General features: G+C 43.2%; 1 protein-coding gene across 1 annotated transcript in view; it reads left to right on the plus strand.

Moving 5' to 3' along the window:
* Nucleotides 1–26,985, plus strand: part of LOC311099815 (leucine-rich repeat transmembrane neuronal protein 4-like) — a gene marked incomplete at both ends in the record, with an annotated part of 150,498 nt that overhangs the window by 8,291 nt on the left and 115,222 nt on the right. Inside the window, one exon of the mRNA XM_084140562.1 lies at nucleotides 8,507–10,068. Coding sequence (XP_083996688.1) covers nucleotides 8,507–10,068 — 1,562 coding nt within the window. The remainder of the gene's footprint in view (nucleotides 1–8,506; nucleotides 10,069–26,985) is intronic.

The following is a 26,985-nucleotide window of genomic DNA, read 5'->3' on the forward strand; positions in this document are numbered from 1 at the left end:
GTGCAAATCAATCCCAGAAAAACAGCAAAGGACCTTGTGAAGATGCTGGAGGTAACAGGTACAAAAGTATCTATATCCACAGTAAAACAAGTCCTATATCGACATAACCTGAAAGGCCGCTCAGCAAGGAAGAAGCCACTGCTCCAAAACTGCCATAAAAAAGCCCGACTACTGTTTGCAACTGCACATGGGGACAAAGATCGTACTTTTTGGAGAAATGTCCCCTGGTCTGATTAAACAAAAATAGAACTGTTTGGCCATAATGACCATCGTTATGTTTGGAGGAAAAAGGGGGTCGCTTGCAAGCCAAAGAACACCATCCCAACCGTGAAGCACGGGGGTGGCAGCATCATGCTGTGGGGGTGCTTTGCTGCAGGAGGGACAGGTGCACTTCACAAAATAGATGGCATCATGAGGAAGGAAAATTATGTGGATATATTCAAGCAACATCTCAAGACATCAGTCAGGAAGTTAAAGCTTGGTCGCAAATGGGTCTTCCAAATGGACAATGACCCCAAGCATACTTCCAAAGTTGTGGCAAAATGGCTTAAGGACAACAAAGTCAAGGTATTGGAGTGGCCATCACAAAGCCCTGACCTCAATCCTATAGAACATTTGTGGGCAGAACTGAAAAAGCGTGTACGAGCAAGGAGGCCTACAAACCTGACTCAGTTACACCAGCTCTGTCAGGAGAAATGGGCCAAAATTCACCCTTATTGTGGGAAGCTTGTGGAAGGCTACCCAAAACGTTTCACCCAAGTTAAACAATTTAAAGGCAATGCTACCAAATAAGTGAGTGTATGTAAACTGCTGACCCACTAGGAATGTGATGAAAGATATAGAAGCTGAAATAAATAATTCTCTCTACTATTATTCTGACTTTTCACATTCTTAAAATAAAATCCTAACTGACCTAAGACAGGGAACTTTTACTAGGATTAAATGACAGGAATTGTGAAAAACGTAGTTTAAATGTATTTGGCTAAGGTGTATGTAAACTTCCGACTTCAACTGTATGTTGCGTGTGACAGTTTGATAAATCCCAATAACTTATTGCGCATGCAAATCCTAGAACCTCCACGTACGCCAGAATTTAGTAAGAAATTGACGCATGGATGATATATGAGGCCCCTGGAGAGGGCAGCAGGGCAGGGGGTGGCTCTGAGAAAAGGATGTGACAGAGTCATCTATAGTGTTGTGAGTGCTGGAGGTTGATTGGTTTTTCTCAGTCACTCCACCCTGACAGAACTATTCCCGCCAGGGGAAATCAGAAAACAGACATAAGGCAGAAACAACTCTATACTAACACACGTCTCTGTATGCGTGAACGCGCGTGCATGTGTGTGTGCGCGCAAGCCAGCGTGAGTGCACGCACGTTTGGATACTTGTGTATTGAGGAGAATACACCACATACTCTCTCTTCATCCAGTTGCCCTTGTTTGTACTGTAGGCCGCCTACTTCAGTAACTGCAAATAGCCAATGTATCTGCTGTGTATTTCTGTGATTACACAAAGACATCTGCGTATCTTCAGAGCATTGAGGCAATACACACACAGGACAGGAAGCACTGGTTCCCAAGGACCATGGAAATGGGACTGCTTTGGCTGGCTAGCATTCATCTCAATGATAATTGGAGACTAATAAGATGGCTTAGGCTTGTCTGAGGGGTCGTCCTTCCCTAAGCGTTAGGCTCTTGTCCAGACACAATGTGGGCATGGCAGGGCCTGATAGCAGTTTTGTTAATGGCAAAAAACACAACAATGAGCCACTTGTGTGTTCAAAGATCATAGCGTAGGGCACATTTGCCAAGCTATGATTTATTTATCTGGACAGTAGGTCAGCTGTGTGCTCTTCCTCTCATTCTTTGTTAAAGTTTGAAAACAAAAGGATCCATATCCCTACCGTAGTAGTAGTAGTAGTAGTATTGGTAGTAGTAGTAGTAGTATTGGTAGTAGTAGTAGTATTGGTAGTAGTAGTATTGGTAGTACTGGCAGTAGTAGTAGTAGTATTGGTAGTATTGGTAGTAGTAGTATTGGTAGTATTGGTAGTAGTAGTAGTGGTAGCAGTAGCAGAAGCAAAGAGATTCTGTTATTATAAGAGGATAAGTAGTAAATGCTTATACAGTTAGTCCTAGCATGGTAATCACAATAAAAAGCAAAGGTGTACCAAGGATATGGGGAACAAACCAATGATTGGAACATTGATGATTATGGCTATGCAGTTCAAGGGACAAAATAAGTCTAACAACTGAAGTGGTAATGGGAAAGTGTTAGGAATGAATAGGTGATATATAGTTAATCGGCCGATATGGTAATGGTAAGGGAAGTATGGTAGAGAGGTGGTAATAGATACAGACAGCTCATGAGTGACACCTCTGAAGGCGACCTCTGTTCCTCTCTGAATAAGATAAGAGGATATGAGGAGAGGAAGATGGCTTAGTGAAGCATTAGTGCACAGAGCGCTCATTAAACCACACATTGTGTCAGTCAGGGAATAAAGGTGCCTAGTGAAGAAGGCTCAAAAAAGTTTGTATCTCATAAGCTCTGTTAATAAAGCTGCACATCTCTTAGGAGGATGTGTAAATGTACATTAAATCTGATGAACATACAATTAGTTGCCCACAATGTATCACACGGAAGACATGGAAAAACATGCAATGACATTTCCTTTACAGTAAATAAACAATGTTGTTTTCTATAATGTTGACGTGACTAATTAGAGTAAAAAATAAAAACGTTGTTTTTGAAACACAGGAATATGAATGTTTTCTTGTTCTGTTGTACTGATATTGTAACAAACTTGACATGAGTAAAAAAAGGCTGCAGATAGATAAATCACTTGTTTAGCTTTTGATCAGCACTTTCATGTTAGTAATTTATCTACTAAACTTGAGGATAACAGGCTTTTGACACGACAAAAGAAAACTAAATAATTGATGATGGACCTGGTTCAATCAAAAGCTCTCATACATTATCTTTAGAATCCCAAGGTTCTCCACACACACACACACACACACACACACACACACACAGAGACATTTACATACAGTGCATTCAGAAAGTATTCAGACCCCTTCCCTTTTTTCACATTTTGTTACGTTACAGCCTTATTGAAAAATGGATACAAAAAATAAAAATAAAAATCTGTGCACAATACCCCATAATGACCAATTTTTCAGAATTTGTTTCAAATGTATACAAAAAATAATAAACAGAAATACCTTATTTACATAAGTATTCAGACCCTTTGCTATGAGAATTGAAATTGAGCTCAGGTGCATCCTGTCTATATAAGGTCCCACAGTTGATAGCTCATGTCAGACCAAAAACCAAGCCATGAGGTCGAAGGAATTGTCCGTAGAGCTCCGAGACAGGATTGTGTCGAGGGACAGATCTGGGGAAGGGTACCAAAACATTTCTGCAGCATTGAAGATCCCCAAGAACATAGTGGCCTCCATCATTCTTAAATGGAAGAAGTTTGGAACAACCAAGACTGTTCCTAGAGCTGGCCCGCCCGGCCAAACTGAGCAATCTGGGGAGAAGGGCCTTGGTCAGGGAGGTGACCAAGAACCTGACGGTCACTCTGAAAGAGCTCCTGAGTTCCTCTGTGGAGATGGGAAAACCTTCCAGAAGGACTACCATCTCTGAAGCACTCCACCAATCAGGCCTTTATGGTAGGGTGACTAGACGGAAGCCATTCCTCAGTAAAAGGCAAATGACAGCCCGCTTGGAGTTTGCCAAAAGGCACCCAAAGGACTCTCAGACCATGAGAAACAAGATTCTCTTGTCTGATGAAACCAGGATTGAACTCTTTGACCTGAATGCCAAGCGTCACGTCTGGAGGAAACCTGGCACCATCCCTATGGTGAAGCATGGTGATGGTAGCATCATGCTGTAGGGATATTTTTCAGCAGCAGGGACTGGGAGACTAGTCAGGATCAAGGGAAAGGTGAATGGAGCAAAGTACAGAGAGATCCTTGATGAAAACCTGCTCAAGAGCGCTCAGGACCTCAGACTGGGGCGAAGGTTCACTTTCCAACAGGACAACGACCCTAAGCACACAGCCAAGACAACGCAGGACTGGCTTTGGAACAAGTCTCTGAATGTCCTTGAGTGGCCCAGCCAGAGTCCGTACTTGAACCCGATCGAGCATCTCTGGAGAGACCTGAAAATAGCTGTGCAGCGACGCTCCCCATCCAACCTGACAGAGCTTGAGAGGATCTGCAGAGAAGAATAGGAGAAACTCCCCAAATACAGGTGTGCCAAGCTTGTAGCGTCATACCCAAGAAGACTCAAGGCTGTAATCGCTGCCAAAGGTGCTTCAACAAATCTGTTTTTGCTTTGTTATTATGGGGTATTGTGTGTAGATTGATGAGGGAAAAAAATTATTTAATCAATTTTTGAATAAGGCTGTAACATAACACAATGTGGAAAAAGTCAAGGGGTCATAATACATTACTAATGTACTGTAAGTATTCAGACCCTTTACTCAGTACTTTGTTGAAGCACCTTTGGCAGCGATTACAGCATCACGTCTTCTTGTGTGTGACGCTACAAGCTTGGCACACCTGTATTTGGGGAGTTTCTCCCATTTTACTCTGCAGATCCTCTCAGGCTCTGTCAAGTTGGATGGGGAGCGTCGCTGCAGGTCTCTCCAGAGATGTTCAATCGGGTTCAAGTCCGGTCTCTGGCTGTGCCACTCAAGGACATTCAGAGACCCGTCCGGAAGCCACTCCTGCATTGTCTTTGCTGTGTGCTTAGGGTTGTTGTCCTGTTGGAAGGTGAACCTTAGACCCCGTCTGAGCGCTCTGGAGCAGGTTTTCATCAAGGAAGAAGGATGCTTGCTCTTTGGAGTTTTAGGCTGGGTATCTGTATACTGTACATTAATAATATATGCCTATTGATTCTTGAAGAATATACATTATTTGTGCCTCATAAGCTTAGTTCTCAACAGAACCCAAAATATAAGCTTGTTTTACTCTAGTGTTTGTAAAATAATGTACATGTAAACAAACACTGTAGGCTCAAAACATGGTTAAAACTATACATTTGATATCATGGATGAATTTGAGAGTGGTTTCATTTCTCCAGGCCCATCCCTCAGCTTTTTACAAAAAGAGGGGTGACTGCTTTGTTATTGTTTCAACTAAGAATTTTAGCTTTAAGCCTCAAGTACCATCAAATGCATTTCATTATATGTCACTGATACTCTGGGTTCATCATTTGTTCAGTTTTGCAACACATCTGAAACTTTAGAATGCAGACACCATCACTGTCACATTTTCCTTCATAGAGGAAAATCTATGATGATTGGACTGTTACACTAACCACGTTTCCATCCACAGTTTTTATGTGAGTAAAGTCATACCGTATTTAAAAAACAAATCACGACAGCTGTAATGAAACTTTCAGTACAATTGTATAAATGCTGACAGATAATTTGTTCTTTCGACATGGTGGGATGTTTTTGTGTCGGTAAAGACAATTATGCAAGAAATGGCGGTGGAAATGCCTTTATGTGAAAATATCGATATAATAACCATCATATCGAAGTAAACTTGTAGTCACGTGATGATATGGTGTGTGGTCCTCCTACTAGGACTCGGGAAACCATGCAGTTTATTAGGCTACAGATTAAATATGTTACGATGAACTTCACAGGGTGATGAATGAGCAAGATGATGAGCTTGATGCTCTTTTCCAATAAATATCAAGGGTCTTATTCTGTGGACATGATTATCGATGCTTGACTTCCGTTTGACAAATTATTATCCATAATAATCTCATCATGTAGACTAGCCTACCCACACAGCCTACCCGGACTGTATCTGCGAGCTGTTGGCTAGAGTGCACATGCCAAGACCAGAGTAGGCACATTTGCTATTTAACACAACAGTTTTTGGGACAAAACTATCGGTAGAGTTGAAAATGCGATGGAAATACTTTGAACTTTAGATTTTAATTAGGTACATGAAAACGTAAGCGAAAAAGTACATTTTGTGTGCACTACATCAGCACGCACAGATGTTTCTCCGCAACAAGTCTGTTTGGTGGAAACACCACAGGTGGGAAAATACGCATATTTTCTTTATGCAGAATTTATTTTATATTCGCATGAAAATCTGTCGCCAACCTACCTTATGACATACATGTGATAACCAATTAAACACAACCATGGGCTATATTAAACGACAACAGTCATCCTATACTTTTGATTAAAGGATGTCAACCAGGTATTACAGGGGTTTAGCCCAGAGAAAAGAGCACACATAACCAGTGGATGCACTCCTCAAGAGGAAATCAATGCATCTTAATGACAGATCGTTAGTGACTCTGTAAGAGGAGCACTTTTAATGGAAACAGCTCACTCTCACCTACGGACGAAGACCGATCCCACTGGGCACACACTGGTTGAATCAACGTTGTTTCCATGTCATTTCAATGAAATTACGTTGAACCAACATGGAATAGACATTGAATTGACGTCTAGGCCCAGTGGGATATCACACCAGGCTACAGTATACTGACCGATTCTCATTATCACCATCAGTGGTTCAAGAGTCAGCATCTGCAGTATTTCTTCTACATTCTTTCTAGTCCCATGCAGCAGTAGCATTACATCTAAGGACACAGCACAGCATGATCAGATTTTTATTTTGTCTGTACTTGCATTCAAATGGTTAGTGTTCATGTACAGGTAACTGCCAAAATAAAGGAAACACCAACATAACGTGTCTTAATAGGGCGTTGGGCCACCACAAGTCAAAACAGCTTCAACACACCTTGGCATAGATTCTACAAGTGTCTGGAACTCTATTGGAGTGATGCGACACCATTCTTTCAGGAGAAATTCCATAATTTGGTGTTTTGTTGATCATGGTGGAAAACACTGTCTAAGGGGCGCTACAGAATCTCCCATAAGTGTTCAGTTGGGTTGAGATCTGGTGACTGAGACGGCCATGACATATGGTTTACATCATTTTCATGCTCATCAAACCATTCAGTGACCACTTGTGCCCTGTGGATGGGGGCATTGTCATCCTGTGGGGGCATAGCCATGGTAGCCAAAATAATGGCTTGCCCAACATTTTTATACATCAGATAAATTCAAATGTTATTTGTCACGTGCTGAATACAACAGGTATAGACTTTACCGTGTAATGCTTACTTACGAGCCCTTTCCCAACAATGCAGAGTTAAAAAGTATGAAACATTTGCAAAAAATTAAAAAAGGAAATAGTTTTGTTATTGTTATTTTATTGTGTTACTATGTACAAGGAGTACAGGTACTGAGTCAATGTGCAGAGGTACGAGATAGTTGAGGTAATATATACAGTACATGTACTTTAGGTAGGGTTAAAAGTGACTAGTCAATCAGGATAGATAATAAACAGAGTAGCAGCAGCGTATGTGAAAGTGTGTCTATGTGTGAGTGTGTGGGGCGTCAATATGCATGTGTGTGTGTGTGTTTTGTGTGTGTGTGAGAGTATGTAGTGTGTATGTTTGTGTGTGTGTGTGTGTGTGTATGTATAGGTGTGTTGGAGTGTCAGTGTGGTATGTGTGAGTGTGTGGGTAGAGTCCAGTGAGTTTGCATAGAGCCGGTGCAAGAGAGTCAGTGCAAATAAAAAGGGGGTCAATGCAAATAGTCAGGGTGGCCATTTGATTAACTGTTCAGCAGTCTTATGGCTTGGGAGTAGAAGCTGTTCTGGAGCCTTTTGTTCCCAGACTTGGCGCTCCGGTACCACTTGCCGTGTAGTAGCAGAGAGAACAACCTATGACTTGGGTGGCTGGAGTCTTTGACACATTATTTGACATGACCTTAAACATGGTGGGATGTTAATGGCTTAATTAACTCAGGAACCACACCTGTGTGGAAGCACCTGCTTTCAGTACACTTTGTATCTCTCTTTTACTCATGTGTTTTCATTATTTTGGCACTTACAGTACATTTATGTGTTCTGCTTGTGCACAGCAGAATTGTTTTATTCCATAGAGTTTCTAGAGAGCTGACTCCTTTATTTGAACTTGGTGGAAGTGAACACCATGATTTACTTAGACCCCTTAACCACTCTGTTATGGTTCAATGTGAAGTGGCTAAATTCTAAATTGATACGCCTACGGATTTGTATACACAACCGCCAGCTCCTGAATGTTAATTTGCTGGGAGCCGGCTTGCTTTTATGACTTCTCTAGTTTTGCCTTAAGCACTGTGGCGGCTTGTGGGAAGAGTCAATTCAGACAGAGACAGGTTGCAGTTAAAACCAAATTAAAACCACAATGTTCTTCACCTGTTGAATACATTATATCTGAACAGTAAGCAGGTAGTGGTAGTCGTGGGTGCTGAGGAATAATTGACCCACATGGTTGATAATAACATGGACCATCATTGCCACCCACATTTAACATGACAGATGGGTTGTTGTTAGATGCTTTCAGTAAAAAAAACTATATTCTCTCTCTCTCTCTCTCTCTCTCTCTCTCTCTCTCAATCTGTCCCTCTCTGCAGGCTCTGCCATGCGGCGCCGCTGGCTGATGGTACCGCTGCTCATGCAGGTGTGGCTGGCTGCATCTCCGTCCCTCAGCGAGCGCCCATGCCCCAAGAGCTGTCGCTGCGATGGGAAAATCGTCTACTGTGAGTCAAGCGCCTTTCGTGATGTCCCCAAGAACCTCTCAGGGGGCTGCCAAGGCCTGTCCTTACGTTACAATAGTCTGGCCAGTCTCAGAGCCGGACAGTTTGTGGGCCTCAACCAGCTCATCTGGCTCTACTTGGACCACAACTACATTGCCTCTGTGGACATACTCGCTTTCCAAGGCGTTCGGAGGCTCAAGGAACTGATCCTGAGTTCCAACAAGATCACAATGCTACACAATACCACTTTCCACCCTGTACCCAACCTCCGCAACCTGGACCTGTCTTACAACAAACTGGCGGCCCTGCAGCCAGGCCAGTTCCAGGGCCTCCGCAAGCTCCTCAGCCTGCACATGCGCTCCAACTCCTTGAAGAGCATCCCTGTGCGTCTGTTCCAGGACTGCAGAAACCTGGAGTTCCTGGACCTGGGCTACAACCGCCTGCGCAGCATCACCCGCAACGCCTTTTCAGGCCTGCTGAAGCTGACCGAGCTGCACCTGGAGCACAACCAGTTCTCCAAGATCAACTTCTCCCACTTCCCACGCCTCTACAACCTGCGGGCGCTGTACCTGCAGTGGAACCGCATCCGCTCCATGAGCCAGGGCCTCACCTGGACCTGGACCTCCCTGCAGAAGCTTGACCTGTCTGGCAATGATCTGCAAGAGGTGGATGCTACGGTTTACCAATGCCTGCCCAACCTTCAAACACTCAATCTGGATTCCAACAAGCTGACCAACGTGTCCCAGGAGACCGTGTCGGCCTGGATCTCCCTGACCACCATCAGCCTGGCGGGGAATGTGTGGGACTGTGGCCCTGTGATCTGCCCCCTGGTGGTCTGGCTGAGGAACTTCAAGGGGAACAAGGAGACCACCATGATCTGTGCAGCCCCCAAGGAGGCCCAGGGCGAGAAGGTCATGGATGCCATAGACACCCACGGTGTGTGTCGGGCTACCACCATCACACCCCTCATGGCCAGCACCCCGCCCGCCCCCTCTAACGGCCCAGACCAGACAGAACGCCACCCAGCCTACCCCACGCACCACACCGGATCTGGGAAGAGGGGAGAGGGATCCAGAGGTGGCCCTACATCTCCAGCTGTCACCCCGCCCGTGGTGCCACCACCTGAGCATGAGTTTGAGCCTGTGTCCTTTCACAAGATTGTGGCGGGGAGCGTTGCCTTGTTTTTGTCTGTGGCAATGATCCTGTTGGTGATCTACGTGTCGTGGAAGCGCTATCCCAGCAGTGTCAAGCAGCTGCAGGAGCACTCGGCCGCGGCTCGCAAGCGCCGGAAAAAAGCTAGAGAGACAGAGCACACACTGAGCTCCCCACTGCAGGAGTACTATGTGGACTACAAGCCCACCAATTCGGAGGCCATGGACGTGCTTGTCAACGGGACTGGCTCCTGCACCTGCACCATCTCAGGCTCCAGGGAATGCGAGGTATGACCCACCCCTCCTAAACAAATCTCTTCCACAGCGAGGCTACCTGAGGTAAATGCTTACACTGCTTTTGATAGATATTACATCTGTGGCTTTTATTTTAGTATCTCCCCTCTTGGATTGACTGTATCTCTTTTTTAGAGGTTAGGAATGATGTGTTGTGTTGGGTAGCAGTTACGCGTCGCTTTGGGATCACTTTGGGATTTCCTTGAGTAGTATTTATTGTGTTCAAAGAAGAGTTTTGGTATTCACTTACACCCTTGTCTCTGTTGAGAGGAAAACAATGTTTGATGTAAAATTGTGTTGAAACTCAAATAAGTACAACCAATTACATTGACGATACTGAATAATATAACTAGCTCAAAGTGTGCTGCTGGCTTTTTGTGATAAGTGAGAGCTTTTTTCCATGAATTCTGAGAGGTAGTTTCAATTGCTTATTTAGGTGCTTCTCCAAAATGGCAAAGGTATTGTTTTGTGTGTGTTTACCTTATCTCGGGTCTGTTTTCAATTAGCCACTTTGTTCAGATTCATCACTGGACACTTGTTCGGGATGCTAATGGTCACTGTCCATTGATGACATCCTATTCCTGATATAGTACTGACTCACAATGGATTTCCATCTTTACCTCTCTTTCTTCATCGTACATTCATAAGTACATGTGTACGTTACGAAGTCTTGCCTACTAAACTCAGCAAAAAAAGAAACGTCCTGTCACTGTCAACTGCGTTTATTTTCAGCAAACTCAACATGTGTAAATATTTGTATGAACATAACAAGATTTAACAACTAAGACATAAACTGAACAAGTTCCACAGACATGTGACTAACAGAAATTGAATAATGTGTCCCTGAACAAAGGGGGGGTCAAAATCAAAAGTAACTGTCAGTATCTGGTGTGGCACCCAGCTGCATTAAGTACTGCAGGCATCTCCTCCTCATGGACTGCACCAGATTTGCCAGTTCTTGCTGTGAGATCTTCCACCAAGGTACAGCATGTCACGTTATGTGATTATCAGCTGTTGTCAAACACACTTGGATCTAGAAAGACGATTCTCTTCCTCAACAGTGTGCAGCGAATTCTAGTAAATGAAAGCTGAAATGAGTATGACATCCTGGCAATTAAAGCATACAACATTTTCTAAATTTCACATACTATAAGATGTTCTATTTTCATAAACCCAAAATGCCTACTATTTAGAACGCAAGTACGGGTTTCGGACACGGCCACACACGGCCACACACGGTCAGACAGCCACACACACACACACACACACACACCCAAACCCCTCCCCACACACAAACACACACGCATCCACACAAACACAGGCATTATAGTGAAAACAAAAAAGGGGCCAACCCAGCTCTGAAACGTCACAAAGCATTTTAACCTTACTATAAAATACTAACCTTATTATAAAATGCATAGCTAGCTGCCCTATAGTATGAGTCACTAAACCTGTCCAAGGTATGATGTAGGACTGCAACATTTCCATTTCCAGCAACATGTCCTCTAAACAAAATAGACACACAACACACACCACACTGTGTGGTACATGTACTACTACAAAGATGCAGTGTCTGAAACTCCCATAAGGAGTGCCACTGCTTGGGAATATATATATTTTTTTATAGGTCCAGTGCTTCTAACTCTTTTTGAACCACCTAATTTTTGACAACATGGCAGTCTCAATAGAGAGAAACTAAGCATACATTTAATTGTAATTTAAAAGTTTCCATGAACTCCTACTGTCTGTTCTGTCCTCTAAATTGCACCATCTAAAAAAGGTTTGTTTATTTTTAGGATTGTATTATATATAAAGTGTTATTTTCCTCAGATAACTTGCAAATGGCCTCGAATCGGATCTGGTTGAACTGGTCTTAGATCAGTGTTTCAAGGCTTATTCTCTGTGTTCAATGTGACCGTTAAGCTCTGATATTGTTAAGTGTCTTTTTGTATTCTGACGCTTGCCTTTGAAGACAGCGTGTTTGTTCATCTGTCTGTCTGTGGATTTTGTGGCTTTGGTGATTTGGCCCACTCATATGCTTTTTTAAATACAGTGTTCCGCAAAATGTTAACCTTACATGGTAGAGAATTGCTCAAATGGGTCTTCAGCAAGTACAAAGGAAAAGGATACACTAATCTTCCACTGCAATTTCAGGTTATTTTCCCCTTTTCCTTTTGGCAACTCTCGTATTTATTCAAGCCTGAAAATGTGACAAGCAAAACAGTGTCTGCTAAAAGGATACAAAACCTTCACATTAAAGTATAATGATACATTTTTCTAATGACACCAGGGTGTTTCCCTGAGGTAAATGTATGTTTATTTCTTATCAGAACCAAGGTCATAAAATCAGATTGTTAATTGCTTGAAAGCCAATACACCACAAACACTCTGAGGCTTCCCGGGGGCAAAAATTATTCTAGAAGAATGTATAGATGCTGGTGTCTTCGGTCGACAATTAGGCATGCGTGGGACTTCAAACACTCACCGTTAGTGAGAGAACAACTCTCTCATCTTCCTAATCCTGTCTCTTACACACTGCGGTTCTGTGCCGTCGCCTTTCGCAGCGCTGTTTGATCAGTTCTTAATGAGGGTGTTAGATCACCAATATAGCAATCACATTACCTGGAAAGGAAAGACTGCTCTCTTACTTGGCACTCCTACGGCGTTGCTACCTTGCTATCTCTCCTTCTTCCTTTCTCTACTTGTCCCGCTTCCTCATGTTATTATCTCTACATCTTCCATTCTTATTCTTCTCACCATCTGACCTTTTCTCCTCTTTTCCTTTTGAAATCCACCTTTCATAGCCTTATACTTATTTAATTTAAGCCTCTACAGTTATTTTATAACATGATGGGCCACTATTCTCTAGTAATGTATATCCTGAATTTGTTTATTCCTACGGCGGCATAAAGAATTGTAGCGTATAGGTTTATTTGTATTTCAATATCTATAAAATGCTACGTGTGTTTTCAGGTACTTTATGTTAAAGGTTGCTGTGTCAATTAATGTTTGCGTTTAATGCATGTGTTAGAATTTGTGATGCAGTTACGTAGCTGGATGCTTGCGCTAGTAGTGCAGACCTTTTTCTCCTCTGGACAAAAATAACCTTGTCAGGTTATTGTAGCTGACGGTGCCATTAGAGGCATCCTGTGCTGGAGGCACAGCAGCCTGGAGAGCTGGGAGGCAGGCACAACAGACAGGCAGACAGGCAGACAGGCAAGCTGGCAGGTAGGCAGCGAGATAGGTAGAGAGACAGGTAGAACAGTAGGCTGGCAGCGAGACAGGTGAACGCAGGTAAGCTGGCAGGGCAGTATACATAGAGGGTAGGAAACTTGACACACAGACAGGAAAGGCAGTTAGGCAGGCCGAAAAATCGGCAGCCATCCAGACTAGAAGATAGATTGGCAGGGCTGGGTCCACACAGACACGCAGACAGCTCTCCACAGACAGCTGTCCATCCTGTGATCACTGCCGGCTCAAATTATTTTATTTTTTTAGGGAGATCAGAGGTCTGTAGAGCAAAGTCCAGTCTGGACCTATGGCAGTCTCTATGGGGGTGCCACAGGGTTCAATTCTTGGGCCGACACTTTTCTCTGTGTATATCAATGATGTCGCTCTTGCTGCTGGTGACTCTCAGATCCACCTCTACGCAGATGACACCATTTTGTATACATCTGGCCCTTCATTGGACACTGTGTTAACAAACCTCCAAACGAGCTTCAATGCCATACAACAATCCTTCAGTAGCCTTCAACTGCTCTTAAACACTAGTAAAACTAAATGCATGCTTTTCAATCGAACGCTGCTAGCACCCGCCCACCCGACTAGAATCACCACTCTCGACGGGTCTGACCTAGAGTATGTGGACAACTACAAATATCTAGGTGTCTGGTTAGACTGTAAACTCAACTTCCAGACTCACATAAAGAATCTCCAATCCAAAGTTAAATCTAGAATCGGCTTCCTATTTCGCAACAAAGCCTCCTTCACTCATGCTGCCAAACATGCCCTCGTAAAACTGACTATCCTACCGATCCTTGACTTCGGCGATGTCATTTACAAAATAGCCTCCAACACTCTACTCAGCAAATTGGATGTAGTCTATCACAGTGCCATCCGTTTTGTCTCCAAAGCCCCATACACTACCCACCACTGTGACCTGTACGCTCTTGTTGGCTGGTCCTCACTACATGTTCGTCGTCAAACCCACTGGCTCCAGGCCATCTATAAATCACTGCTAGGCAAATCCCCGCCTTATCTTAGCTCATTGGTCACCATAGCAGCACCCACCCGTAGTCTGCGCTCCAGCAGGTATATCTCACTGGTCATTCCCAAAGCCAACACCTCCTTTGGCCGCCATTCCTTCCAGTTCTCTGCTGCCAATGACTGGAACGAATTGCAAAAATCTCTGAAGCTGGAGACTCTTATCTCCCTCAATAACTTTAAGCATCAGTTGTCAGAGCACCTTACCGATCACTGCACCTGTACACAGCCCATCTGAAATTAGCCCACCCAACTACCTCATCCCTATATTGTTATTTATTTTGCTCTTTTGCACCCCAGTATCTCTATTTGCACATCATCTCTTGCACATCTAGCATTCCAGTGTTAATACTATTGTAATTATTCTGCACTATAGCCTATTTATTGCCTTACCTCCATAACTTGCTACATTTGCACACACTGTATATATATTTTCTGTTGTATTTCTGACTTTATGTTTTTTTTACCCCATATGTAACTCTGTGTTGTTTTTATTGCACTACTTTGCTTTATCTTGGCCAGGTCGCAGTTGTAAATGAGAACCTGTTCTCAACTGGCTTACCTGGTTAAATAAAGGTGAAATAAAAAATAAATAAATAAAAAGATTGGCCTGTTTTCCTCTGTGGCTGGACCAAACTGCAAGGCAAAAGAGGAAACAACAGAGATGAAGTATCCTATCAAACCAATATCAAATCCTTTTACCTAATTAAGACTGGGTCAGTTAGTATGTCTGTAACTTATTGAGGCAAGCTGTGCTGAATATATCACACTACTATTCATAGATTCACTTTTGAGGAAGTCACCATATATTTAAAAGTATGTGGACACCCCTTCAAATTAATGGATTTGGCTATTTCAGCCACACCTGTTGCTGACAGGTGTATAAAATCAAGCACACAGCCATGCAATCTCCATAGACAAATATTGGCCTTACTGAAGTGCTCATTGACTTTCAACATGGCACCGTCATAGGATGCCACCTTTCTAAATCAGTTTGTCAAATTTCTGCCCTGCTAGAGTTACCCCGGTCAACTGTAGGTGCTGTTATTAAAATTTTAGTCATTTAGCAGACACTCTTATCTAGAGCATACATTTTTGAATAATTTTTTATACTGGCCTTCTGTGGGAATCGAACCCACAACCCTGGCGTTGCAAGCACCATGCTCTACCAACTGAGCTACACTGGAGTGGAAACGTCTAGGAGCAACAACAGCTCAGCCGCGAAGTGGTAGTCCACGCAAGCTCACAGAACGGGACCGCTGAGTGCTGAAGCGTGTAGTACGTAAAAATCGTCTGTCCTCGGTTGCAACACTCACTACCGAGTTCCAAACTGCCTCTGGAAGCAACATCAGCACAAGAACTGTTCGCCAGGAGCTTCGTGAAATGGGTTTCCATGGCCAAGCAGCCGCACACAAGCCTAAGATCACCAGGCGAAATGCCAAGCGTCGGCTGGAGTGGTGTAAAACTCGCCACCATTGGACTCTGGAGCAGTGGAAACGCGTTCTCTGGAGTGATGAATCACGCTTCACCATCTAGCAGTCCGACGGACAAATCTGGGTTTGGCGGATACCATGGAAATGCTACCTGCCCCAATGCATAGTGCCAACTGTAAAGTTTGGTGGAGGAGGAAAAATGGTCTGTGGCTGTTTCTCATGGTTCAGGCTAGGCCCCTTAGTTCCAGTGAAGATAAATCTTAACGCTACAGCATACAATGACATTCTAGACAATTCTGTGCTTCCAACTTTGTGGCAACAGTTTGCGGAAGGCCCTTTCCTGTTTCAGCATGACAATGCCCACCTGCACAAAGCGAGGTCCATACAGAAATGGTTTGTCGAGATCGGTGTGGAAGAACTTGACTGGCCTGCACAGAGCCCTGACCTCAACCCCATCGAATACCTTTGGGATGAATTGGAACGCAGACTGCGAGCCAGGCCTAATCGCCCAACATCAGTGCCCGACCTCACGAAAGCTCTTGTACCTGCAGAAATGTTCCAACATCTGGTGGAAAGCCTTCCCAGAAGAGTGAAGGCTGTTATAGCAGCAAAGGGGGGACCAACTCCATATTAATGCCCATGATTTTGGAATGACATGTTGGACGAGCAGGTGTCCACATACTTTTGGTCACATACTTTTTTTCCTGCTTATGGCGAAAGACAGTTTAACAGTTCATATACCTTCCTCCTGTGCATAAGTGTGTGTCTCTGCTTGACTGCATGTGCAGGATATGCACATGGGGGCACATACAAGTAACCTGTGGCTCTCCTGCTAGGCTATTCTTTGAGGTCTCATATCTTAGTTTTTTCTGACCCTGTTCCTATGCTTCTTCAAGCACATATTATTTTTAGTTAATTACCTATCTATCTTTAGCCCCAGCCAGGCTCTTGCTCTATGGCGGTACTGCTACTGCTGCTGCTGCATCGACTCTAATGCCGTTTGGCTGCCTTCCACTGCAGGAAAATGCATGCCACTCATGATTGATGAGTTCTGTTCTCCCTGCCGTGGTTTAGTATTCCACCCTCACATGTCCAGCGTGCAGTCATTTCACTTCAGAGGAACAGGATAGATTCAAATGCGTTTGAAGTTGCTTACCGTCTCAACTACCTGTGTTTTCATCAATGTCATGCATCCCCAGCGTTGACTGGCATGGATGGGTGCAAGAGAGAGAGATATATATATATAGGGGCGGGAGGGAGGTAGAGAGAAGGGATAGAGGCAGGACAGAGAGACACAGAGCGAGAGAGCGCATGAGAGAGAGGGTTTGATTAGGGAGCGTGGGCACTCACCTTCTCTAGAGTTATCTGGCTATGAAGCAACCCTGAGAGCACACCTTGCCATAAATGTAATATATTCTATGTCCATCTTTCACTCTGAAATATAATGTTCCCTTTCATCGATTTAGATTAGCAAGGTAATAAAAGGTCTTCATTGACAAAATCGACAATGGATATGTTTGGGATTTATGGTGCCATGAAGCCAGCAAGGACACTTATGGACCGGAGCTCCTCCATCCAACTCAGCCTCTTGGAAGATCATAAATATTGATTATAATAAAAGAGGGACTACATAATGCAGAATTCCACTCAGCCCCTTTTCATGTTTTCAATCACGTATATCATTAGGGGACAGAAATTACGGTAACGATACTTGGAAATCTGGCCAGAACCAGCTATTCGTAACCATGGTTGTGACTCCACTCTCTGAGGGTGTCTCCTGGGGAGTTGGGATATGCAAAAAACAGATTTTCCATTTCACACATGCGTATAATACACACTTGTACATGTGTGAAACAGGACAAATATAAGCACCCACCAAATGATTATTATTATTATTATAACTCATAGGAATATATGTGGAGATTTTCTCACAATGAGCCTCCATACACACTGACCTCTACAGGGTGGGGGGGAGATACCACATCAGTGGCCAATCAATCATGCTTCATTTCAAGTGATTGAGATATAATACCAGCAGCTGTTTAGCCTTTGATGGCTGCATCAGTTGAAGGTATAGAGTTTGTAGAATCTCACTCTGAAAGGATGGGGCTTCTGCTTTCTCCTTTCAGACCATTCATCAGTCCGTTCAGGTTACTGTATGTCCTGTTAAGGTCAGTGGACATGTTGCTTTTTCCTTTGGGAAGTTACTATCTAAAGTGGGACGCTTTCCAAAATGCAGCGTAATCAGTGGAAAGGGGGGCTGCACTTTGAATCACTCTATACCACACACTACTTAGAATCCATTTCGCTCTCTCTGAAATCTCTCTCTCTCATATGCATTTAATGCATTTCTGATTGGCTACTGTAGCTTCTCTCCACTGACACAATTCAGCTGGCTCCCATTTTACAAGATAGTGAGATTTATATGGTCATAATGCCTTGAGTTATGTCTTTGCATACTCAGGAGGGTAAGAGAAAAGGCTATTTTCTAATGGAAGCGGTGACTAGTGTGGATGTCCTTGTGGTTTTGACCCAAGGATGTGGCCCAGTGGCAGCTATGCTGGCAATTCCATGTCGGAGCAGAGAGTTAAACCAACCACTTTCACATTAAAGGATTAGGCTGATAATACTGTTAGTTTTTTTTATATTGTTTTAATCAAGGCCCACTACTTCCATTTGCACATAATAATGGGCATGCGAAAGGCAGTAATCAACAGTCAGTAGAATAACCAGATTTAGTTTGACCGCTATAGATGATGAAAGTGGATTAATCCGTGAGGTAGACCGTACAGTGCTTGAGTGAGATTAAAACTGTCGACTTCAATCAGTTGAAGCGTGAATTAGATCACAAATAAATAAATAAAAACACCCCCAAAAATATATAGGGCAGCATAAATAGAATTTAGGACAGAGAAAGGAAAATGTACTTTCAGTGGTAAATGGATAGTGCCTACAGTTTATTCATTAAAACCACCTTCTTGCAAACGTTTTAAATCCTGTCTCATAGAAATATCGGCAGAACACTTTCCAAATCACTTTTAACATGTTTCAGCTGTTGTATCTGCATTTCTGCTAAAAAGAAAGTATGAAAAGTTTTAAAGTGATTATGTTTACCAGTTCATTCATTCTGCTTTAAATAGGAGATAAAGGAGAAGTGCAGTTAGGTAGAAATAATACCAGAATGAGCAAGTTCAATTGGGTAGAAATAATACCAGAATGAGCAAGTTCAGTTAGGTAGAAATAATACCAGAATGAGCAAGTTCAGTTAGGTAGAAATAATACCAGAATGAGCAAGTTCAGTTAGGTAGAAATAATACCAACTGAGCTGAAAGATACTAATTAAATAGAACTATGGAAGGGAAGGGAAAATGAATAGAGAGATGCGAGGTGAAATCAGGGCAAAAGCCACAGAGCAGGGAAGAGGTGAAGAGTTGTTGAAAGAGAGACAGAGAGAGATAGATGGATAGTTGTAGGGAGAGATTGGGACAGGGACAGGCTGCCTGGCTGCATATAGTTCTCACTCTGACCTGAGAGGTACAGCCTGCTCGATTTAGTGCCAATCACAGTTTTTCATGTCTGCGTGGCGCATCATAATTTATTAGGATTATCATAAATTTGTGCTGGGAGCTGGTGCAAGGACACTTTTGCTTCCTCCTCAAAATGAATTACTCGCTGCCAGCCCGGGCGTCAATCAGGCCAGAAATGGACGACTCCAGGTTTTTCCACTTTGTTTTTCCCCAACCTTTCCCTGGAGCTTGGCAAAGCCAAGACCCTGATAAATATTCATCCCATCATACTCCACCATGGAGAGGGCCAAGGATGTTAGGTGGGGAAGGGCTGAAGGGGCTTGGCTGTTCTCTGTGTCTGTGTGGGGAGTAGAATGAACCCAAGGAACACTCAGCATCTCAAAAAGCCCTCTCCCTCTGTTTTGATTATGCAGGGTGATTCAAGAGCCATTGAAAGTGTCTTCTTGAATGCAGTGGGGAGACTTTATTCTGTCTTTCCAAGTACTAAGGACCTCCTCTCCCTGGCACTTGCATAAACTGGATTTTTATCCATTGATAATAAATTCAATTACTTGATGAGTGTGTAGGCAGAGGAACAGAGGGCAGGATTGTTGAGGAATCTTTGTTAAGTTCGTGACCCAAGAATACCTTTTGGAGAGACCTGAAGTATCCTTGAAACACTCAAAAGTTTTTTTTTTTTACCTAATCAAGAGGGATTTTAATTTGATTGCTTTATCAAAGCCCTGCCCTCTGACTCATTGCACTTCATGTGGGTGTAAGTGTCTTAGCACTGCAAACACTCACCCTCAGCCTATCCCCCTTCAGTGCTCAGTGTGTGAGCTCATGACTTCATGTATTTCCTGCCTATATGATGGGTTCTGGCAGTGCATCTGGTGAGGAGAGAGTATTACATTAGACATGTTTATTTCCTCTTCAAACTAAGTGCTCATTTATGTGACCTCGATTCTCCTCCTGGTCTCCCGTAGGCTCAGACAGCCATGCAGTTAGCGTAAACCTTTTTTTCTGCTGAGATTATTGGCCTTTACTTTATGTGTTTACCTAGTGTAAAGGTCCCACGCCCCCTTGTGCAAGCTGAGGCATGATGAGGAACATGCAGCACATTCCAACGAATGAAGCAGGCAAATCCATGTACCAATATGCAGACGTGGGGGGGAGCTGGCACTGAGCTCAGTGAGAGTATGAGAGGCAGTCAGACTGAAAGCCTAATTAATCCAGCCTCCCTTAATTAGCCTCTGTGCCATCTATTATGCACTTTCCAATGCTCTCTCTCCCCCATTCTCTCTCTCTCTTTATCTCTCTCTTTCTCTCTCTCTGTCTGTCTGTCTGTCTGTTTTACCATCTTTCTCCCTCGGCCTGTGAGGATGGTGACAATATGCTGCAAGGTGATAAACAAGCTCTTTTCGCTGTGGAGGGCAGCTTAGGCGGAGGGTGTAGGTGTCTGAGCTGTCGCCTGTGTCGCCGCGAGAGGACGAGACAAAAGCCCAGCTGTAGGGACTTTAATTATTTTGGGGGAGGACTGCGGCGTCTCGCAAGGCAGGTGGTCATTGTGTTGCGTGAATGCATCTCTTCGGCGGACCACAGCCCACGCCATCGGTGAACAGAGAGAGAGAGTGTGGCCTCCAGCTAGACTGGAATGTCAGGCTGTGGCTCTAGCTGCTGTGGCTGGTGCTGCTGCTGCTGAACCATGCCAGCTATGCTGGGAGGGAAGATGTCGGCATGATTGACGTTTCCCTCCCTAAGGCCCAGGCGTTCTGTCTGTTACCAGCATAAGGATGGCTTTAGTCCATAGCAGCCCTCCCTGGCCTGACCAATCAGCATGTGTGTACTTTGACTGCTGATCATGACTAACATTCTCTAGTGGCATGCTGCTATTTTGATGAACTTCATGATTAATTTCCGATTATGATTTGGTTTTCTCCTATGTCTTCAGTGAAGTTTGATGCCAGATTAAGGATGATAAAAGTATGATAAAAGTGTTGATATAAGAATGACTTGGCTATTTAATGCTAAAAGAAAAACATGTACAGGCTCACTTTAATTGTAAGGATTTTAACCTATATCAACATTAACTAATTTATCAGCATAGCACTTCCTCGTATTAGTGGTAATACCGCATTGTGATATTAACTTGCATGTCAATTTATTATTACACATGTTAAGTCAATAACCAGTTCTTTACGGTTCTTATTGAAAGAGCAGGCATTAAGGAAAAGTTTACCAATGTAAAACTAGGCTATTTTTCAATGGTGTTTAATTGCCCACATGCATGTCAAAGACAGCTCCCAACCCCCATTGGATATATAAAAAAGACAATGAAAAATAATGCTGAATAGTTAAAATGAAGCAGAACCTACAGTGTGGGAAAAAAGTATTTGATCCCCTGCTGATTTTGTACGTTTGCCCACTGACAAAGAAATTATCAGTCTATAATTTTAATGGTAGGTTTATTTGAACAGTGAGAGACAGAATAACAACAAAAAAATCCAGAAAAACGCATGTCAAAAATGTTATAAATTGATTTGCATTTTAATGAGGGAAATAAGTATTTGACCCCCTCTCAATCAGAAAGATTTCTGGCTCCCAGGTGTCTTTTATACAGGTAACGAGCTGAGATTAGGAGCACACTCTTAAAGGGAGTGCTCCTAATCTCAGTTTGTTACCTGTATAAAAGACACCTGTCCACAGAAGCAATCAATCAATCAGATTCCAAACTCTCCACCATGGCCAAGACCAAAGAGCTCTCCAAGGATGTCAGGGACAAGATTGTAGACCTACACAAGGCTGGAATGGGCTACAAGACAATCGCCAAGCAGCTTGGTGAGAAGGTGACAACAGTTGGTGCGATTATTCGCGAATGGAAGAAACACAAAATAACTGTCAATCTCCCTCGGCCTGGGGCTCCATGCAAAATCTCACCTCGAGGAGTTGCAATGATCATGAGAACGGTGTCTTGTCAATGATCTCAAGGAAGCTGGGACCATAGTCACCAAGAAAACAATTCGTAACACACTACGCCGTGAAGGACTGAAATCCTGCAGCGCCCGCAAGGTCCCCCTGCTCAAGAAAGCACAAATACAGGCCCGTCTGAAGTTTACCAATGAACATCTGAATGATTCAGAGGAGATCTGGGTGAAAGTGTTGTGGTCAGATGAGACCAAAATCGAGCTCTTTGGCATCAACTCAACTCGCCGTGTTTGGAGGAGGAGGAATGCTGCCTATGACCCCAAGAACACCATCCCCACCGTCAAACATGGAGGTGGAAACATTATTCTTTGGGGGTGTTTTTCTGCTAAGGGGACAGGACAACTTCACTGCATCAAAGGGACGATGGACGGGGCCATGTACCGTCAAATCTTGGGTGAAAATCTCCTTCCCTCAGCCAGGGCATTGAAAATGAGTCGTAGATGGGTATTCCAGCATGACAATGACCCAAAACACACGGCCAAGGCAACAAAGGAGTGGCTCAAGAAGAAGCACATTAAGGTCCTGGAGTGGCCTAGCCAGTCTCCAGACCTTAATCCCATAGGACATCTGTGGAGGGAGCTGAAGGTTCGAGTTGCCAAACGTCAGCCTCGAAACCTTAATGACTTGGAGAAGATCTGCAAAGAGGACTGGGACAAAATCCATCCTGAGATGTGTGCAAATCTGGTGGCCAACTACAAGAAACGTCTGACCTCTGTGAGTGCCAACAAGGGTTTTGCCACCAAGTACTAAGTCATGTTTTGCAGAGTGGTCAAATACTTATTTCCCTCATAAATTGATTTGCATTTTAATAACATTTTTGACATGCGTTTTTCTGCATTTTTGTTGTTGTTATTCTGTCTCTCACTGTTCAAATAAACCTACCATTTAAATTATAGACTGATCATGTCTTTGTCAGTGGGCAAATAAAATAAAATAAAAAAGCAGGGGATCAAATACTTAATTCCCTCACTGTATCTACCTCACTGCCAATGGACCCTGATATGATAAATATCTTTATGGAATATATTTTTTCTAAAGATTGTCTATTTGTGTATCAAGGTCATAGTTCTCTCCCGCTGCATTCCATCAGGACACTCGCCAGATCTTTTTTCTCTTTCTCTTTTATCATCACCCTCTCCTTTTCATCTGTGACCTCTCATTTCCATGGGGGAGGACACACTTTGTTGGATTATGGGTAATGGAGGAGTAGAGGTAATGGTCAAGGGAATGGTTAGAGGTGAAGCTCTCTCTTTGAGTCATGAAATGTAAACATCTCTTTACTTTCTGACTGCCCTTGGATAATGTGATCATGGCATCCAAATGTGTTTGATCTCTCGCATGTTGAGTCAGAATCTAAGTACATGCACCACTGAAATGCTTATAAGCTAGTTATTTATAATGTACTTTAAGATGTTCATATTGGGAATATTTTATCGTGAATAAGTTTCAGGTACATGCATTTGAAAACCTTGGAACACCTTTAAGGTTTGATTGAACTTCTATACTGTGTAATGTCATGCCCATTTCTATACAGGCTAGAGTTTGACTTTGTGAAGTGTTGCCTAGTCAGGTAGAGATGTCCTGTGGTAAAGCATGGTCCTTCAAAGAGCCTCCTCCAAGCTCACCTGGAGCAATGACAGGTCAGGGTGGACCGCATTGTAACACAGCACCTGTACACTGTAGAAAACAACATGTCATGCCAGAAATAGAGCTGTTGCTTTCAGAGGTGGTGCCTTTCTGCCTTAGATGTTCCAGTATTACTTGGTTCGCTTGGTTCTCTCTAGGTGGTCTGTAAAAGCCTGGTTCGCTTGGTTCTCTCTAGGTGGTCTGTAAAAGCCTGGTTCGATTGGTTCTCTCTAGGTGGTCTGTAAAAGCCTGGTTCGCTTGGTTCTCTCGAGGTGGTCTGTAAAAGCCTGGTGAGTTTGGATCTCTCCCTCCTATGCCAGCCTGTAATCCAGGCCTGTTCACCGTCTATGTGGGGCTGACCTCTGTTGGGTCTATGAAGGCTCAATGTGAGGTTCTGTGGCTCTGCGGTCTAGCTGGTGTCAGCGGTGGTGACTCACTGTGGTGCGGCAGAAGACTTAATGACCGTGACCCTCAGGCTCCACCATAAGTCTCTAGTTGGAAAACTAGCTACTTTCTTTTTTTTTGTGACCAACTTTTAATTACGTTTTATAATGCCGCCAACCCCTTACCATCCCACCCAGCAAACCGAGGTTGCCCATCAGTCCCCCTTCCACCTATCCATCCCCTGAGATCATCCGGTCACCTACTCTGCGTCTCACAAAGACATGGTGGTTGGAACAAAAAATCTCAAATTTGGACTCATCAAACCAAAGGACATATTTCCACCGGTCGAATGTCCATTGCTCGTGTTTCTTGGCCCAAGCAAGTCTCTTCTTATTGGTGTCCTTTAGTAGTGGTTTCTTTGCAGCAATTCGACCATGAAGGCCTGATTCACGCAGTCTCCTCTGAACAGTTGCTGTTGAGATGTGTCTGTTACTTGAACTCTGTGAGGTGCAATCTGAGGTGCAGTTAATTGCCGATTTCTGAGGCTGGTAACTCTAATGAACTTATGCTCTGCAACAGAGGTAACACTGGGTCTTCCCTTCCTGTGGCGGTCCTCATGAGTGCCAGTTTCATCATAGCGCTTGATGGTTTTTGTGACTGCACTTGAAGAAACTTTCAAAGTTCTTGGAATTTTCCGGATTGACTGACCTTCATGTCTTAAAAGTAATGATGGACTGTCGTTTCTCTTTGCTTATTTGAGCTGTTCTTGCCATAATATGGACTTGGTCTTTTACCAAATAGGGCTATCTTCTGTATACCAACCCTACCTTGTCACAACACAACTGATTGGCTGAAACGCATTAAGAAGGAAAGAAATCCCACAAATTAACTTTTAACAAGGCACACCTGTTAATTGAAATGCATTCCAGGTGACTACCTCATGAAGCTGGTTGAGAGAATGCCAAAAGTGTGCAAAGCTGTCATCAAGGCAAAGGGTGGCTACTTTGAAGAATCTCAAATATAAAATATATTTTGATTTGTTTAACACCTTTTTGGTTACTACATGATTCCATATGTGTTATTTCATAGTTTTGATGTCTTCACTATTATTCTACAATGTAGAAAATAGTATTAATAAAGAAAAACATTGGAATGAGTAGGTGTGTCCAAACTTTTGACTGGTACTGTATAAATATAAATAATTGGTTTGTATGTGTGGGGTTTTATATATTTGTCCAGGCCTCAATTGTTCCTTGACTAGCACCACTCATTCTCACTGTCGATAATTCTAATGTTATAACTTCTAATAGTAACTGTATCCACTGGTTAAATGGGAGAGAGTGAGGTGGTTGCCATCTTAAAGCCAACATGTTTTTTGCAGCAGTGCTGCCTGCCAACTATATATTATCTGTGTCGTCGTTCAGCCATGACTCGGTGAAACATTAGATAATACAGTTTTTAATGTCCCGTTTGGAGGATAATCTCGAACGGAGATCATCCAGTTTATTCTATAGTGATTGCACGTTGACCAATAGAACGGATGGTAGAGGCGGGTTACCCACTTGCTGATGAATTCTCAGAAGGCACCCCGATCTCCGCCCCCTGCATTTCTGTATTTTCTTCACACGAATGACAGGGATTTGGGCCTGGTCTCAGAGAAGCAGTATATCCTTTGCGTCGGACACATTAAATAAAAAATCTTCGTCCAGTTCGAGGTGAGTAATCACTGTTCTGATATCCAGAAGCTATTTTCAGTCATTAGAGATGGTAGCAGCAACATTAGAGATGGTAAGGTAATATTTTTCCATATTCTGTTCCAGGTAGCCCATTCCTGTAGTCAAATGACCAACTCACCCTCTAGGGGCCTCATGTTATTAATATGTTTATTAATTGTATAATTTCATAATTAATAAACATTCTTTTTTTTTTACCACCGAAAATACGGTGTTTCTACGTCAAACGGTTTTGTTATATTTCAGTCTTCTGGGATGTATTTAAAGTGTAATATTGGGATGCAAACTTAACATTTTATACATTTCTATATCTGACATGGTACAGGTGTCTTCTTTTTTTTAAACCATGTGTGTGAGGTGTATACTTTTGTTTCAAAGTAGATTTATTTAAAACTACCAAGAAACACTCTGTGTGAGCATGATTTAGCCCACTGCAGGAAAAGGTTAAAGGGTTGTTCAGATTCAATTAGAGCTATTGACCATACTTTTTCAATGGCTAGCTCAGAATATGAGCTTTCCAAAAGTTGTTTATATATTATAGAGATCAGTCCTTTCGGGAGCCCAGATAATTTATTTATAAATCCCAAAATTGGATGGTTCGGTAGTTGGGTTTCCCAAGGGACTCCATAGGCCAGCATAGCTGACCTAAGTTGTAAATATATAAAATATTACTTGTTTCAAAAAATTTCAAAACTCACGGACCAGGCAAGGTGGGCATAAATCAGAGAGGCAGCAAAGAGACCAAATATAACCCTGAAGGAGCTGCAAAGCTCCACAGCGGAGATCGGAGTATCTGTCCACAGGACCACTTTAAGCCTTACACTCCACAGAGATGGCCAGAAAAAAGCCATTGCTTAAAGAAGAAAATAAGCAAACACGTTTGTTGTTCGCCAAAAGCCATGTGGGAGACTCCCCAAACATATGGAAGAAGGTACTCAAGGAAAATGCTATGTCTGGCGCAAACCCAACACCTCTCATCAC

The sequence above is a fragment of the Coregonus lavaretus genome (assembly GCF_964263955.1).
Source record: "Coregonus lavaretus genome assembly, chromosome: 24".
NCBI lineage: Eukaryota > Metazoa > Chordata > Actinopteri > Salmoniformes > Salmonidae > Coregonus > Coregonus lavaretus.